Source organism: Podarcis raffonei, chromosome 8 (genome assembly GCF_027172205.1).
Source record: "Podarcis raffonei isolate rPodRaf1 chromosome 8, rPodRaf1.pri, whole genome shotgun sequence".
Lineage (NCBI taxonomy): Eukaryota > Metazoa > Chordata > Lepidosauria > Squamata > Lacertidae > Podarcis > Podarcis raffonei.
Genome location: NC_070609.1, coordinates 62,828,229 through 62,844,464, shown reverse-complemented (window position 1 = coordinate 62,844,464; position 16,236 = coordinate 62,828,229). Strand labels below are relative to the sequence as shown.

Genomic DNA, 16,236 nt, shown 5'->3' with positions numbered 1-16,236 from the left:
TTAATTTTCACAGCTTTAAATTTTGTGCCGCTGGGTGACTTCGGACAGCAGTGAGGGCACAGAGACCCCTAGATACAGTTAAAGGCCATGCTTTGCTTTCAGCTTCAGCAGCTCCCCTTTGGAGGGTGTGTATGAGAGTATTTATCTTCCATTTGGCTGAGGAATCTGAAGCAACTGGCTCTGCAAAGGATGTCTCGGTCCTGCCTGCTCTCCGCCCAAGGCATATTTATCATCGTCTGGATTTTGTTACTCAGCTGGTGAGGGGCTCAGATGGGAAGATGAGTGGCCTCTGGCAATTGGAAAGAAATGGACTGGAGGTTCATCTGCTCCTCTCCAGGTTGAAGAATATAATCTACAGATATATCTAAGAAGTGCCAATTTAATTTAAACTGGAAGTAGAAACAGGAAAGGATGATTAGTGACTGGCATCTAATGTTCATCTGGGAAGCCAGGCCTGAGGGTGGCAGTGGTGGGTCTATTTTGCATAGATTGGTTTGGATTTCAACAATTTAACCAATTGGTGAAGTGATTCGCTTGGTTCATACTTGGGTAGCTTCTTCATAACTTGCAGAAGTTTCATCACAAGTTCATGAGCCTGAGAGTGACAAGCAAGAGGAAGAGAAGGAAGGAAGGAAAGAACATGCAACATTATTCCTTAGCAATTGTTAAAAAGGATACTTTCTTTTAAATGCCTGATTCCCATTAGCCCTGCCCTGGCTCCAGTTAACATAATATTCCTTTCCTCACACAATCTCTGTTGTTGGATGGAATGGGGCTGATCATCAATTGCTTCTTTAAATAGGTAAGCTGGGCATGCAACAAAACGTTGCATCACAAAGCACTCCTGTCTGTTTCTCCAGCAATGCCCCTGGGAACCACATTGTGTCATAATGTAACATCATTCCCATTGGGCCACTCGCGGGAAGAAGAGGGGAGGGAACTCTGCTGCTGTTTCAAATGGCAATGAGTAGTTTAGCGAAGTATTTTCATTAAAGAAAAGGAAGCAGGCAAAAGGCCTTGTTGGAGCAGATCAATTCAGCATCCCATTTCCCACAGCAGTTATCAAAATGCCTACAAGAAGCCCACAAGTAAGACCCTCTCCTGCTCATGACTCCCTACAACTGACACTCAGAGGCATATTGCTTCTACCACTGGAGGAAGAACATAGCCGTTGATACACTGTGGCCAGTAGCCACCAATAGCCTTATCCTCCATGGATTTGTCTAGCTCTCTTAAAGCCTTCCAAGTTGTTGGCCATTGCTAGTTCTTACAGGGGCATTTTCCATAGTTTAAGCTATGCATTGTGTGAAGAACTAATTTCTTTGTCCTGAATCTTCCAACATTCAGCTTCATTAGATGTCTCAAGTTCTAGTGTTATGGGACAGGGAGAAAACATCTCTCCAACCACACAAATGCATCATTTTATACTCTCCTTTTTTCCACAATGAAAAGCCCTTTCCTCAGGAGCAACTCTGCCAGCCCTTGGATCATTTCATTTCCTCTTTTAGGTGCCTCTTCCTGGTCTACAATGCCTCGTTTGAGGTGTGGGACTGAGAAACAACCTTCTCAGTGTGGTCTCCCATCTATTCGCACAAAGGTCACTACAATACTGGTAGTTCTATTTTCAATTCCTTTCCCAATGATGTCCAACAAGACATTTCCCTCTGTAGCCTCCTCTGAACATATTAAGCACTGAAAACACACACACACACACACACACCAAAAATTAATCCACTCCGAGTATCATTCCATGTTCGGCACAACATCTGCCTTTTTAATTTGTCAAGAGGAAAAGTTTCAGAAGAAATATTTGATCCAAAACTAGGAAAGAGCAGACCATGCTGCACTAGGTGGGCAAATAATCTGACATGGTATAAGTTCTAGGTTTCAAGGAGCCAAGCACAAACTGGTCAGGGGGCAACAACAACTCAAGCAGCTGGGTCTAGCCCCCATTTTAATTTCCCATGCTGCACTCTGTTCAGAATGCTGGGCCAGAACGAGCGGGGAAAAAACTACACAAAGACCAGAGCAAACATTGCTGGCAGGCCCTGTCAGGATGCAATTGCTTAGGGATGCCGGGTGATGACACTGGTCTGGCATATGTGATGTATTTCAACCCAAACAGACACCATTGTCAACTTGCCTTTGGCACATCCAGGATCAAGTAATGAAACATGGCCAGAGTATGGAGGATCTTGGCTATTTGAGCCAGCTGAGGTCGTGGGGACTGCTCTCGGATCTCTAAGATGGCGCTCAGCATCTGTTTTGCTTCAGCTCGCTGCTTTGCATCTGTAAGGGAGAAAGGGAACTCCATGAAGGAGGATCTACTGCAGTCAAGGGAGCACGGTCCACCTCTGAGCCTGGATGGCCTGGCTGACCTGTTTAGGCAAGAGCCTTACCAAACCGAGCTGAAGGGGGCCTTTCTCTTTTTAGCACAATGGATCGGGCTGTTATCTCATCCACCCCTTGTAGGCAAAGTTTCCATGCACCTGTCAAGATTGCTTACTTGTCAATCATTAGGACATCAGATGAAAAGCTCCGTTTTGTACACTGCTTTGAGAAGGTTTTGCAGGGCATTACCGACTGCTGGTTGACGGTGCCTACAAACACTGTTTTGGCTGAGCTCAGTCTTCACCTGCCCTCTGTGCCTGATGTCGTATACAATGGTGTCATATATGACACCAGGTGCAGGGCAGGTGAGTGTGACATGGCCAAAATGTCCATGTGAGCCTGGAGAGCCTAAAAAGGCTCATGGGATGAAGGCCCCTCACCCCTAAGAGAAAACAAAATACAGATATGTGGTAAAAAGAGGTGCCTCATATGGTTGACTGAATCTGCACCCACTTGCGGATGTTATAATAGCTCAGAAAAGGAACGGGGAGGAATATTGTTTCTTTTTCAGAAGATGTAGCCATGTGCCACAGTCAGCAGGCTCAGAAGAGGCATCTCTCTGCCCTGCCCCCACCTAACTCTCTGGCAGGAGGAGGGAAGCAGCCTGAATTTTCAACCACCCCATTTTCTTGGAATTGGGAGAAGGGGGAGCCATCTGAAAGAGTGGAAGTTACCAAGGACTTCTTCTGTAGTCTCCTCTTCTTCCGCAAGCATATCAAGTTCTGCCGGGGTCATAAGCGTGTGGTACTGGAGGCTGATGAAGTGGCTGAAATGGTGATGCCAAATATTGGTCACCTGATGAGAAGAGGGCTCATTAAGCAAGAAAGAAAAGGGTGTGGTGATCCCTATCCCCTTAACGTCCACTGTATGTTGGGGCCACCTTTGAACATTTCTTGGGACTGATCCAGAATATAGCTGCTATATCCCCCCACTTCCACTACCAACAATGCACAGATGGCTGTGTGTGTGCGGGCGCAAGGCACACTTGAGAAAAATAACACTTTTCCATAGGGATATGACACAGAGGGGAGATGAAGAAGAAGAAGAAGAAGAAGAAGAAGAAGAAGAAGAAGAAGAAGGAGGAGGAGGAGGAGTTTGGATTTGATATCCCGCCTTTCACTCCCCTTCAGGAGTCTCAAAGCGGCTAACAATCTCCTTTCCCTTCCTCCCCCACAACAAACACTCTGTGAGGTGAGTGGGGCTGAGAGACTTCAAAGAAGTGTGACTGGCCCAAGGTCACCCAGCAGCTGCATGTGGAGGAGCGGAGACGCGAACCCGGTTCCCCAGATTACATGACTACCGCTCTTAACCACTACACCACAGATGGAACCTGAGATGAGGCTGCCGCGTTCAGCATCACCTCTACTTCAAGCCAACTGACCTCAGTGTACAGGGAATCGGCAATGTCCATTCTGTTCTGACGGAAGAAGACATTGGCCATGTGGAAGTACCCCCCCGAGGCGGCCATGTGGTTCGTTCCGAAGGCACAAGAGGAAAAGTAAATCTGAAACGGGATAAATTTATTTATTTATTTATTTCAGCTATTGGTACACCAGTGAAATCGCCAAAGTTTCTAAGGGCTCTACAGTGAGATTATTAAAAACATACAATGGATAAAATCAACTAAAATTATTTTTTTTAAAAAAAAACAACTACCATAGATAGCTCAGTCGGTAGAGTTCAAGTCACATGTTGGGCAAAAGATTCCTGCATTGCAGGAGATTGGACTAGATGACCCTTATGCTCCCTCCCAATTCTACAATTCTATAAAAACCAGAAGATTATCTACAGTATATGGGTCAGCACTACCACCATGATGGAAGTGAATCTGAAATATGGAACAGAGAAAAGTTATATATAGGGCTGTATCCAACTGAGTTCAACTAAGAATAGACCCAGTGAAATTCACAAGCCTATATTAGAAATGCTTACTCACTTCAATGGGACTACTCTGAGTAGCATCAACACTGAATACAACCACTAGTTTATTGGGTGCAAGTTCTGTTGGAGCAGGAGCATGCAAAGTTCATTAATTTATTGACTGCATGTACATCTCTCATATAAAGTTATAAGCCATATAAGGTTCTACCCTTTCAGTTCCCACAACAATCCTGTGAGGTAGGTTAGGCTAAGAGGCAGTAACTGGCCCAGGGTCACTCCAGTGAGCTTCATGGTCGAGAGGGGATTTGAACTGTGGTCTCCCAGGTCCTAGTCTGACACTGTCTCTGAGTCACCTTGTCTAAATGACCTAAGAGAGTCTTCTAGCTGGACTGGGAAAGATATCTTGCTCTGTCAGAAATCTCAGAAAACCACTGACAATTGTAGTTCATAGGCAAAGCTACTAAACAGTAGTATGATTTGGTACAAGACAGCTGTATATACCTTCGGAATAGAGGGTGGGGAATGACATTTGGGGGAAATGGCAAATGTTTAAGGAGTGATGCTTTGTGTGGAGAAAGCAGAGAGGGAAAAGTGACTCTCCACCTCACATGACGTTAGAATTTGGGGTCTATCAGTAAGAGTAGGAGACAGAAGGGAAGCTTTTCTTCAAAGAATGAACTGATGGAACATGATGCGACCACTGCTGCTAGCTTAGACGGCTTTAAAATGGGATTATACAAATTGATGGTCTAGCCATGGGGATCAGCAATGAGAGTTAAATGAAACCTCCACCTTAAGAGGCATTCTACCTCTGAAAATCAGTTGCTGCTGATGTGGGAAACAGCTACAGCAGGCTTCTGGCCTCCCCCAGAAGTACCTGCCAGTCAGTTTGGGAGAGAGGATGTGGGATTAGATGGCTCTTTGACTGGATCTAGCAGAGCTCTTCACATGTACACGTTTATTCACTGAAGGCCTGAAACAACCAAAGAAAACCTCAACCAAGGTCAGTTAACCCCAAAATGTGGGTAACAGCCTTGAGCATTATTCTACAAGCCTTGCAGTCTTTTGCTATGGCCTGGAGACCCCCTTGAGGATCAGGTCACAATTTCTACTATCCAAGGCACTGGTTGGGGTTTTATCCAGCCTCTTCCCTACTAAAGTGAGAAACCAGAGAAGACATTTCAAGCTGTGGCAGGTCAAGAAACATGAGGCAGATCTGTGTAGCCATTTGGGGGGCAAAAGGGGTCCACCTCACACTTTAGAAGAGCCTTACGTCATTAGCCAGGTGGTACAAAGAGTCCTCAAAGTTCCCTTTGGCGGCATGAAGGAGGCCCAGGTTGCGATGAAAGTCAGACTGAATGGTGTTGCTGCAGTGGGAATTCTTGAGGATAATCCACTGGGCTTGTGAGAGGTACTCCTCTGCTTGGGTAAGGTGCCCGAGGCCTGGCAGGAAGGAGAGAAGCCAAAAAAGAGTTAGCAATCTGTGGTGGTCTGTGTCTGTAGTGCAAACATATCCTGATCAAGATCTCGGAAAACACTGAGACATCTTGAGAGAGCACCCCAGAGCCTGGGTACTGAGCAGGACTTGCCTGATAAGCAAGGCAGAGAGCTTAAAAGCTCTTTCTGCACCAGGAAGAGAGAGTTTTTGCTGATGCAAAAAAGAGCTTTTAAGATCTCCACCTTGTCTGCATTTAATATGTGCAATTTCAACCAGGAGGCCTTCAACTGCGCATGATTGATGCCACACAACTTAAACATGTGCAAGTTGTGATCATACTGTATATATCTGCTCTCTGCATTGCTTTGGGGGGCAAAGCCCACTCAGCACAGGCAACAGAAAGGTAAGGATGCTCATGTGGGGGTGGTTCCAAGGGGGCAGTTTGAGTATACACGTTTTGTTGTATACACGCCATCCCCGCAACGTAATCCCTGCGCAAAACACGATTACAATGTTTTTAAAAAGAGACCATCGTCCCTATCTAGAAATTGACACAGAACTACTTCAGCACAGCTCCAGCCAAACTCACCCAGACCTGCCTCAGCTAAAATGAGGTACGCTGGCACCAGCTCCACAGCATTTGAACTGTGTACACTGATGCTGAACTTCAGCGAATGCAACGCAGCTGGAATGGCATCTTCGTGTTTGCCTTCAAGAAGAAAATTCTGAGCGACTGCCTGGGTCAACTCGGCCAGGAATTTCTGTGGAGAAGCATGGATTGTTAAGCCACTCTCAGGTACACACACACACACACACACACACACACACACACACACACAGCTTTTATTGTTGTTGTTTATTTCAGATGAGTAGTTTTGGTACTTGCGGTGTTCTAGCCACCAGTTTGCTTCGGGGCCTATTCTGACCTATAAAACCTGACACATCTCAGGACCCCAACACCTCAAGAATTGCCACTCCCTATTTGAACTGAATGGGACCCTGCTGTCCATCCGTGAACCTCCTGGACCTGGACCACTCCCTCACCTCTCTTCTTAACTTCTGCTCTCGCCCATGCTTCCTTTCTTCCTCCGAATTGTAAAAAGGTAATGTTGTACGCAAAGGGATAAGAAGTTGACATATTTTCTCATGGATGCTGACCCAATCGGCACTCTGGTGTTCTATGTCGCTGAGAAAAGATAAGAGACATGGCTATTAGCAGCGCAAATTGTGATGTGTGCATCAATTGTAATATTAGGTAATTTATATACCGGTAGTGCTTTCTGCCAAAATAGGCTTTAAGCAGTTTACTAGTATAAAAAACAACTGTTTATTCATTTTATTTCTTTTTAATTAATGGAATTTATTTCTTACATTTATACTGCACCTTTTTTCCAACCAGGAATTCAAGGTGGTCTCCCTACCCTCATTTAATCCCCACAACAACCCTGTGGAGGAGTGGGGATTTGAGCACTGGTCTCTCTGGCACTCTAACCACTACACCACACAGTTTCTCTATATCAACTATATCTATATATCTATTTCTCTATATATAATCTCAAGGAACAGAAATAATAGTGTGCATATATATGGTAAAACTGTCAGTTTTATCCATATTTGGGTTTTATCATGCTTACAGTTTCCTTATTATCAACAAATATTTAATATTCTTTGTAAACCACTTGGAGGTTTTTTCTTTCTTTCCTTAAGCGGTACATAAATCTTGTTAAAAAAATAAAACAAATAAAATATAGCCAAAAAGCTTGCTCTGCTTATGGATCCACCCCCGTCATCCAAAACTGATTAAAGGAGTTGCTGGATAGACCTTTAAAAAGCCACATATCACCAGACCTGGCCCTTCCTTATTCCTGTCGGACTGGGACCTGGGAGAGACCAGGGTTCGCATCGCAGCTTGGTCGCCTTCAAGCTCACCCCTCAGCCTATAACCTACCTCACAGGGTTGTCGTGGGGGATTAAAAACGAGGGTGGGCAGAACCATGTAAGCCACCTTGAGAAAAAGGTGGCATGTAAATGCAAAATAAGTAAATAAATAAATAAGACCACAGGAGGCGACAGCCGCTGAGGACGCCGCCGCTCCATAGCATCTCCCCAGCTTCACCCTACGAATGCCTGCCTGCATGCCGTGCCTACGGGAGTAGGTGGGGGAAGGGAAGGAGGGAGAGCGGCCCTGCTCACCAGTAGTAGGTGACAGCGCAGGATCCGCAGCGCAGCGTGGCCGGCCCGCGGCACAGTTCGCAGAAGAGCTTCTGCCCGCGAGGCAACGCGAGCGGCACCAGCCGCTGCGTCTCCATCGCTCCGACGCCTCGGTTGCTAGGGGAGCCGTCGCTAAGGCGGCGGGCCGGACTTCCGACATGCTCCTTCTGCTTCCGTCACACCCAACCAATCCTGAAGCCTCAAGGGAGCGCCCATAGAGAAGGGGCGGCTAGAGCGACACGCAGCATGAACGTAAACGCACCTCTCCCGGAAGCGGAAGTAGCGCAAACAGAATCCGCTGCAAGGCTCGCGGCGACAGAGAAGCGCCTGCTGCCGACGCCGCCATGGCCGAGCAGGTGCCTCCGGTGTCTCCCGTGGAGGTCGAGACGGAGCGGCGCGTGCGGGCGTGGGCGGAGGCACAGCGGGCGCGGGGCCGTCGCGTGGCGCTGGTGACGTCGGGCGGGACGCAGGTCCCGCTGGAGGCGCGAGCCGTCCGCTTCCTGGAGAACTTCAGCAGCGGGCGGCGCGGGGCGGCCTCGGCCGAGAGGCTGGTGCGCGCCGGCTACGGTGTCTGCTTCCTCTACCGCACACGGTCGGCTTTTCCCTGGGCGCGCGCCCTGCCGCTCAGCGGGCCCGCGCTCCTGGACGTTCTGCGCGTGCACGATGGTGACGCAGGTGGGCAGCGCGTCGTGGTCGACTGCAGCGGCAGCGCGCTGCCGGACCTCGTGCCCGCGCTGCTGGCCTACCACCGCGCCAAGGAGGAGGGCGCCCTCCTGGTCCTCGAATTCACCGGCCTGGTGGAGTACCTGGCGCTCCTGCGCGCTGCCGCCCGGGCCCTCGCACCGCTCGGTAAGCGGAGGTGGTGGGAGGTCGGAGGAAAGGAGGGCGTGGTGCCCGCGCCTGCTCGTCCACCTCAGTATTGCCGGTACGGAGTGGCAGCAGTTTTCTCCTGGGTTCCAAGTGTGAGCCTGGGAGTTCCTGCCAGCAATGCTAGGTCGTTTTCTGCGGGTCAGGATCTGGAGCATGTTTGTTGGGTGGTGCTTTCCACTGGGTAATATGGATCCAGGTTTGTGTATTGAAGCTTGCAGCTCTGGAGCCCAGTCCTGAGCACATTTGCTCTGTAGTAGGACTGCTGATTCAGAGGGGCTTACACTCAAGTAAGCGTGCTCAGGACTGCAGTCTAGAACAATCATCTATTTGAATTAAAACAGACTAAGATAATAAGTTTAAATGCATTCTGCCTCCCCCATGCCCGCTTTTATGGTTTAGGGATTTTTTACTTTTACTTTCTAAAATTTTTCTATTAACATTTAACACTCTGGAAACTAAATAAATTCAAAATAACTTAAAACCTTCCAGTCTAAAATTTTGCACATTCATGTGGAAATTGTTGTGGAGGTCTTTCAATTAGCACCACTTATGGTACCAATTTTTCTCACTTGCTTAATCCTCAACCAGGTTCCAGTGCCATGTTTTACTTGGCAGCAGCTGTGTCTGATTTCTACATCCCAGCTTCAGAGATGCCTGAGCATAAGATCCAGTCTACTGATGGACCCCTACAGGTGAGCTCAGCAGGTACTGGAATTTTGTTCCTGGAGACTTGTGGTTCATTAAGAGGAGTAATGGCTTTTCTTCTATTAAGCACTCCAGTTGCGATGTTTAAGATTACTTTTATGTTGCCAGAGCTGGGGAACCCACAAAAGTAGTGGCTAAAGGCCTGTAAATTAGACAGGCTTATATAGAGGCATTCCTTTGCCTTTGCTTTCCACATGCATAGAAATAAAATAATATTTTCAGAGGGGAAGAATGCCTGCATTAACAGAGATGGATGCCCGATTCAGCAAGAATTCAGTGTCTAATTTATGTCAGATTGGTCCTAAGCTTAGTTTTCCCCTGCACAAACACTCATAGATTCTCCTAACAATATTTCTTCACATGTAAGTTACCTATCAACATATACATCAATATATTTATCCACTACAGAGGCCTGTAGCCAAGCACCAGAATCCTGGGTTGTAGTACCAGATTGTTACTTTGCTCCACCTTTTGATATTCCCCCTCTAGGAGCACTCACCAGCTTTTCCTCTGTTGCCCTGGGATGGGTCTCTTCCTTGGAATCTGGGGTGGGCAGGGTAGTCTAGGCCCTATTACTAGATCTGCTTGTGTGTGTGTTTGTCTGTACTGTACACATGTTCATGGAATGATCATACTGGGACAAATGAAGAAATGCAAATAAATATCAAACCCAAGGAACATCAATGTTTGTTTTCACAAAATAGCAGGCAGGAAGAAAACCGACTTTGTGGCCAGAACCACCAGTGCAGTTATAGAGTAGTAAAAGGTGGCTAGTCCAATACAAGGCAAACCTACCTTGCTTGGATCATAATCGAGTTAGTAACTCTTAGTGCAAGAGAAGCTAAAGGCAAGGTGCTTAGTTTATAGGGAGGTTTGGGGATGGGTGTTTGGAAACTCAGCAAAGACCATGTGTAAACAACAAGAGTTGCAGCTCCAGTGATAGCTGTAGGTGTGCAAGATACCTAATGCTTGAAATGTGGAAATAAGGGAGAGGGTTGCGACACAGTTATAACCTCTGTCAAACAATGAGTAGGTAGAAATGGTTCCCTGATTTTTAAATTAGGACTGCTTATAAAGTCTGGGTTATTTGTTGGGTTCTCTCTGTGCCAACCCATCCCTTTCCCAAGCTCAGGCTATCGCTGCATCAAGAGCATGTGTGTGTTAGAGCTAGGCGATATCAGCTTTTCAAATATGTGGTGTATCACCAGCCAAACATTGCATTTTGGCTATATACCGCAATGTTGAAAAAATAAGCTGCATTGGCTCTGCCTGCAAGTGCCTCCAGTGATCGTTGCTAGCAGAAGGACTCAGGAGCCGTGGCGGTTTCACCAGCAATATACTGCTGAGTGAAACCGACATCACGGTCTGCTCCTCATACCGGTCCTGGGCGATATATCGCCCAGGCCTAGTGTGTGTGCATTATGCTGAACTTCTTAAGAATATAAGAAGAGCACTGCTGGATCAAGTCACGGGGCCATTTAGTCCAGCATCCTATATCACAGCGGGCAATTGGCTGCCTGTAGAAAACTGTCAAGTAGGAGTTGAGCACAAGAGCACTCCCCTCCTGTGGTTTACAGCAACTGGTATGCAGAATCATTACTGCCTCTAGCCGTGGCCATCTCCTCTGTGAATTTGTCTAATACTCCTTTCCTTGTTGCAGATCACAATGAAGATGGTGCCAAAGATGTTATCCCCTCTGGTTAAGGAATGGGCTCCAGAGGCGTTTGTGATCTCATTCAAGCTGGAAACAAACCCTTCCATCCTGATTGACAAAGCAAAGCAGGCATTGGAGAAATACCGCCACCAGGTGGTGGTTGCCAACGTGCTGGACTCCCGGAGAACCTCCGTGATTGTGGTCACCAAGGACTCGGAGACTCAGCTGTCGCTTTCTGATGACGAAGTGGCCCAAGGCATGGAAATCGAAGAGAAGATTGTCAGCTATCTTGAGTCCCAGCACAGGGCTTTTATGGAGAAATGACTTCTCCTGAGTAAAAGTGACTTCTTTGATTCCTCAGAACAGAATAGACAAATGGTTAAGAGGTGAACCGAAGATGTTTTTATTACTGCTAAATCGTGTCAAAACTTTACTACAATGGTGTATAGGATCAAAAGGGTGAAATTCTGACATAATTTTGGCTATTTTTGCACAACACATGTTTGCTGCTTGTTAGAAATATATACCATATAAATCTAAACATTCCTAAGTCACGGCTTTTCTGAGTGTACCATCCCTATCTCCTGTTTTGTTTAGCCTTGTGTAATCAAACCTCAGGGAATGTTTGAATATTCTCTTCTTGCAAGCAAGGTTAGATGGCTACACCTTGACCAAAATGACTTCTGGCCATTTCACTTGGTCATAGTCTGACCAGGACTGGCCCTGGTGCTGTTTGCATTGCCATATAAAGGTTCTTGCTAATACATAACCTTCTGGGTCTATGTTAAAATATTATATAGGGTTAGAGCAGGGTCGAGGAACCTTCCTTTTGCATTCCTGTCAGTGGTAAACTGTGTGCTGGCAGTGGGTGGGACAGAAGCCAGCTGTGGGCAGAGCCAGAAGTTGGCATGGTTTTTCTTTTCCACCCTGTGGGCTGATGGGGAAGAAGCAGTTCACTCTTGCTGGAGGCCTGAGCTGATTGTGCATAGGGGCTTTTGAAATCAGGCAGTAGGACTGCATGAAACCCACCTCTGGCTTAGAGATGTTCACCTTTGTACCATGTGCCACTAATTTGGGTTCGGTTTTTTACTCCTGGCAAGGTGGCAGAGCCTTTGCTTTCACTATTGTGTATTCAGCTGTACTTTCCATAGTTTAAATTGTTATACGGTGCCTCGTACATTACAGGTGAGAAGGCACCATAAGCATTGAAAAGGACAACAGCCATGTCATGTGGAGGCTATACTCTGAATTTCAATCGTTGGGGGTGACAAGATGATAGTGTGATGGGAGAGAAAGGAAGGAAGTGATTATACTGAAGACTTTTTCATTTGGGAATTAAGACCAGGGTTTGAGAGGGTGGTTTTGAGGATCAATTTGTAAGGAGGCAGTGATGTATATAGTACCATTTTTTGCTAGCCTTCCCCCCAACTTGGTTCCTGTCAGATGTTTTCTACTACAAATCCCATCAGCTTCTCAAAGCATAATCTTACATATAATTTATTTGTACTTTAATCAAATGGCACAAGAGTAGGTTACAAAAACGCCAGTTAATATTAAAATCACAAAATGAAATCACAAAACTAACCAATGATGAAGGTAACAAAAGAGCAGCACAGAACATCAGTGCAGGAGCAATGCATGTCTCCACAGAAGTGAACCCCCGTGAATTCAGTAGTGCTTCCTACCAAGTCAGTATAGGAATGTTGTGTCTGTCCATTTCCTGCCATGTGATTCCATGCTTCCTCAGTTCTTTCTGTGTTCATGTATTTGAGTGCACAGCTCCACCAAAATGTCTGGTGTTGCATTTATTTTAAAGTGTATTTATTTGGGAAGAACATGTGCTAGATGGTCTGAAAGGCAGCCTCCCCCATCTTCTGCACTATAGATCTTTTGGATAACAACTCCCACCAGCAACTCTTCAGTAACCTGTGCTGCCTGAGGATGATGGGTTTTTCAGCCCAAAATATTGAGGGCAACAGGCTGAAGAAAGCTGCTTCAAGGCTTGATGTATTTGTTCATGTTCAGATTCAGAACCTGGTAGATGACCAAAATTGTTCTTTAATTGTTTCAATCCTGGTGAAGTTAAATCTCTAATTAGTCTTTCAGTAAACGGGGATCAGGGTACTGATATGCCTGCATACGTAAAGTACAAAAGTAAAAGGAGTTTTGCAATGGCATATATATGTTGAAAACAAGCACAGCGAGATTTCACAACAGCAGTAATAACAGAGTACACAGGTATACAGGATCCAGATTCAGTCTCCTTGCGGGAATAATTGACAGAGGAATGGATTGCATCCAACATTAGCCCTACTCAGAGTGGGCCCATTGAAATGAATGAACATGACTAATTAGACCCCTTAATTCAATTGGGTTTACTCTGTCTAGGACTTAGTTGGAAACAACCCTCAGACTTCACCATAGGGTAGCAGTGCCAGGAGATGGAAGTATCTAGTTTGAGAAAAGCTGGAGCATAGGTTTGTAATGCCAGTGAAAAAGTCACCCACATTTGGAATTAATGTTGTGATTTTTCAGTGCCAGAAAATCAAGCAGCAATGTCACAAAAACTGGCTAGGGTGGCAAAACCTGGGGTTTGAGGCTTCCTATTATTTCTCCACCCCATACACTAATCTTGACTGCCCACCAGGGACATGGGTATGGACAAAGGTTGGCTCATAGTGGAGAGCAGCAGGTATCTCTGTGCAGGTTGGTCTGATATCTGACTTTGAAGCTGGGTCCTGTGCGTATTTACGCACAGATAAGTTCTGCTGTGTTCCAAAGCAGAGTTAGAAATGTATCAGTCTAAGCTGTGTGGCTGCATTCCTATACATACATTTTGGCATGTGTGGTAGATAGAATGAGAATCATCATGCATACATACATACATACCTTATGTGGGAATACTCTATTCCAGTTGTTATGTCTTTCATCCAAAAATGTATAGGATTTTCCTGTGACTATTTTGACCCCATATGCTTCAGTTCTGTGCTGTCTTGCATTGGAGTTGATCCCAGCAACTCTTTGGGACTTAACATTTGAGTAAGCATGCTTTAGGGTTTCACACCTATGCATGTCTTTTACATACAAGACCTAGTGAACTCTTTGAATTTACTCTGTTAGGTTGCCACGAGTGCTACCATTCCTGCATACTTACCTGGGAGTAAGCCCCATTAAATGCTGGGTGATTTAACTTCCAAATAAGCACAGTTCCCACAGCAAGCACAATCCTGTGTGCGTTTAGCAAGTCACATTACCTTTTACAGTCATTGTCTCTCAGCCTAATTTACCTCGCAGGGTTGTCGTGGAGGGGGGATTAAAGGAGATTGGAGAGAACTATACACCATCTTAAAACATCTTAAACATATTGGGGAGGGGGTGCGGAAAAATATGGGACATAAATGAAATAAACCCCTGTGGGTGCTTGCTTTAGGGAGAAAAGCAGCAAAGTTTACTTCCGAGTAACGCATGCAATGCAAGCGAAATGGGTTTTACCCGCGGCGGGGGCGTTGCCACCTTGCCACGACTACATGCTCCGCGGGAGGGGGGCGCCCTTCTCCCCCCACTGCGCTGAGGCTTAGCCGGGGCCTGGAGGGTAGGCCTCGTTGCCATGGTGACCGCGGCCTAGCTTTGGGCTCGGGTAATCCGAACCGGCTCTCAACTGGCGTTGCCGAGCTCGCATGGAGGGAGCCCAGCCGGTGAGTACGGAAGGGGGTGGATGCGGCTCCTCCGGGGAAGGCTAAAGAAGGGCAGCCGGGAATAGCGGGGAACGGAGCGTGAGCTCTCTCCTTCCTTGCGCCGGCAAGGCTGTTGGTCGGGAGAGAAACAAAACACACGACAAGCGCCTCAGAAAAGAGGCGCGCGGCATTCGGCCGAGAAGCAGCGGCCACGGAAGCCCCCGGCGAACCTCCCCTTGTGCTGCTGTCTTCGCCCCGGCAGCGAGAGGTAGACTGTGCCTGGCCAGGGGAGGCTCAACAGTGCATTTGCCTGACACGATACATATCTACTGTAGATACATTTCTGCCCTTTTCGTAGAGTTGGAAGGGACCCAAAGTCACCCCGAAAACCGTGTGGGGTAGGTTAGGCCGTGAGAATGGATGACTGGCCCAAGGCCACCCAGCGGCCGAATGGTGGGATTTGAATCCTGGTCTCCCAAGTCTTGCCCAAAATTTTTAACCACTACATCATACTGGCTAGATTTAAAAAAATCCCTGCTGGGTTAATGAAAACTGGAACAAGATCACTCTATGCTGCCAAGTTTTTGTTTTGTGTAAGTTTTTGTAAATGTTCACCTCTGAACTGCTGCACACTCACACCCTGCCTTGCCCTTGTGTTTCTTTTGTGTGTGATTCTTTAAAACAAACAAAAAAACCAACAACTTTATTTAAACAATTACAAACACAAAAAGTGATTCCTGGATTGGAATATCAAAAGTAGGTTTTGCATCATACATGCGTATTCAGGAAAAGGGTCCATTAAGACAACCTGATTTCCATCATCAGTGCATATAGACAATTTTGTGCATCTGTTTCAAAAGTGTAAGAAAGTCCCACCATATAATGTGAAACCACTCCAGGTCTTCTGACCCACTGGAGATCGGGAAAGTTTCTCCAAAAAACCCTAGAGTCCACGTATTTTTATATTTGTGTTAAATGTCAGTGCTTCAATGTTTTCCACCATTGTGGCAACTGAGATTCTGGGTGCAGCCAGCACCCATGTTATCAGATCTTTTCAGGTGTGTATTACACACTTAGCCACCCCAGAGATTTAACATACATTAGAGATTTAAACGGCAGTTCAGAATTTAGAAACCAAGGCGCATTCCCACCAAAGATAGAAAAATGTGCCAACAATCTGGCAAGAGCCCAGATGTTCTTCTAGATGTGTCTTGAATGTTCTGGAGACCAGTTTTGTAACTGGCCAACTGTTGCTGATAATGCGGCTGTTAAAGATGCAGCTACACGGACTGGTTGAAAAATTGACAATTGCAGCTGATAGATATTGATTTACAAGATGTGGCGAGGGGCAGTAACTTAGATGGCTTCAAAAGGGTATTAAATACATTAATTGAAGGGAGGAAGAAACATAG

At 46.3% G+C, this 16,236-nt stretch overlaps 3 protein-coding genes across 8 annotated transcripts in view; 2 read left to right on the top strand and 1 right to left on the bottom strand.

Annotated features, from left to right (window-relative positions):
* Positions 1-359: 359 nt before the first annotated feature.
* Positions 360-8,145, bottom strand: ZMYND12 (zinc finger MYND-type containing 12). Its single transcript, XM_053400377.1, has 8 exons — positions 7,904-8,145; positions 6,755-6,896; positions 6,300-6,471; positions 5,546-5,715; positions 3,773-3,895; positions 3,066-3,186; positions 2,144-2,289; positions 360-595 (listed from the first exon to the last, which is right to left on the bottom strand). The coding sequence occupies exons 1-8, from the start codon at positions 8,017-8,019 to the stop codon at positions 476-478; spliced, it is 1,110 nt and encodes a 369-aa protein (XP_053256352.1). The 5' UTR covers positions 8,020-8,145; the 3' UTR covers positions 360-475.
* A 94-nt stretch (positions 8,146-8,239) lies between these two features.
* On the top strand, positions 8,240-11,704 carry PPCS (phosphopantothenoylcysteine synthetase). Of its 2 annotated transcripts, XM_053400378.1 has the most exons (3): positions 8,240-8,770; positions 9,380-9,483; positions 11,157-11,704. In XM_053400378.1, the coding sequence occupies exons 1-3, from the start codon at positions 8,266-8,268 to the stop codon at positions 11,472-11,474; spliced, it is 927 nt and encodes a 308-aa protein (XP_053256353.1). In that variant the 5' UTR covers positions 8,240-8,265; the 3' UTR covers positions 11,475-11,704. The 2 variants fall into 2 exon arrangements, with proteins under 2 accessions (XP_053256353.1, XP_053256354.1); XM_053400379.1 differs by lacking the exon at positions 8,240-8,770 and having other exon boundaries at positions 9,392-9,496.
* A 2,813-nt stretch (positions 11,705-14,517) lies between these two features.
* The window catches only part of CCDC30 (coiled-coil domain containing 30), a 39,563-nt gene continuing 37,844 nt past the window's right edge, over positions 14,518-16,236 (top strand). For 2 of the 5 annotated variants that reach the window (XM_053400363.1, XM_053400367.1), the window contains exon 1: positions 14,520-14,845. In XM_053400363.1, coding sequence (XP_053256338.1) covers positions 14,828-14,845 — 18 coding nt within the window. In that variant the 5' untranslated portion in view covers positions 14,520-14,827. Of the gene's footprint in view, positions 14,846-16,236 lie in introns of all 5 variants that reach the window. The other 3 variants (XM_053400366.1, XM_053400364.1, XM_053400365.1) reach the window with 3 other exon arrangements.

Bases quoted from the DNA above. Each gene is read 5' to 3' on its own strand.
- PPCS (XM_053400378.1), top strand. From the start codon at position 8,266: ATGGCCGAGCAGGTGCCTCCGGTGTCTCCCGTGGAGGTCGAGACGGAG. The intron at 8,771-9,379 runs GTAAGCGGAGGT...ATCCTCAACCAG, and splicing joins CCGGGCCCTCGCACCGCTCG to GTTCCAGTGCCATGTTTTAC. The intron at 9,484-11,156 runs GTGAGCTCAGCA...TCCTTGTTGCAG, and splicing joins CTACTGATGGACCCCTACAG to ATCACAATGAAGATGGTGCC.
- ZMYND12 (XM_053400377.1), bottom strand. From the start codon at position 8,019: ATGGAGACGCAGCGGCTGGTGCCGCTCGCGTTGCCTCGCGGGCAGAAG. The intron at 5,716-6,299 runs GTGAGTTTGGCT...CCTTCCTGCCAG, and splicing joins TTTAGCTGAGGCAGGTCTGG to GCCTCGGGCACCTTACCCAA. The intron at 596-2,143 runs GCAAGTTGACAA...TGTCACTCTCAG, and splicing joins TGATCCTGGATGTGCCAAAG to GCTCATGAACTTGTGATGAA.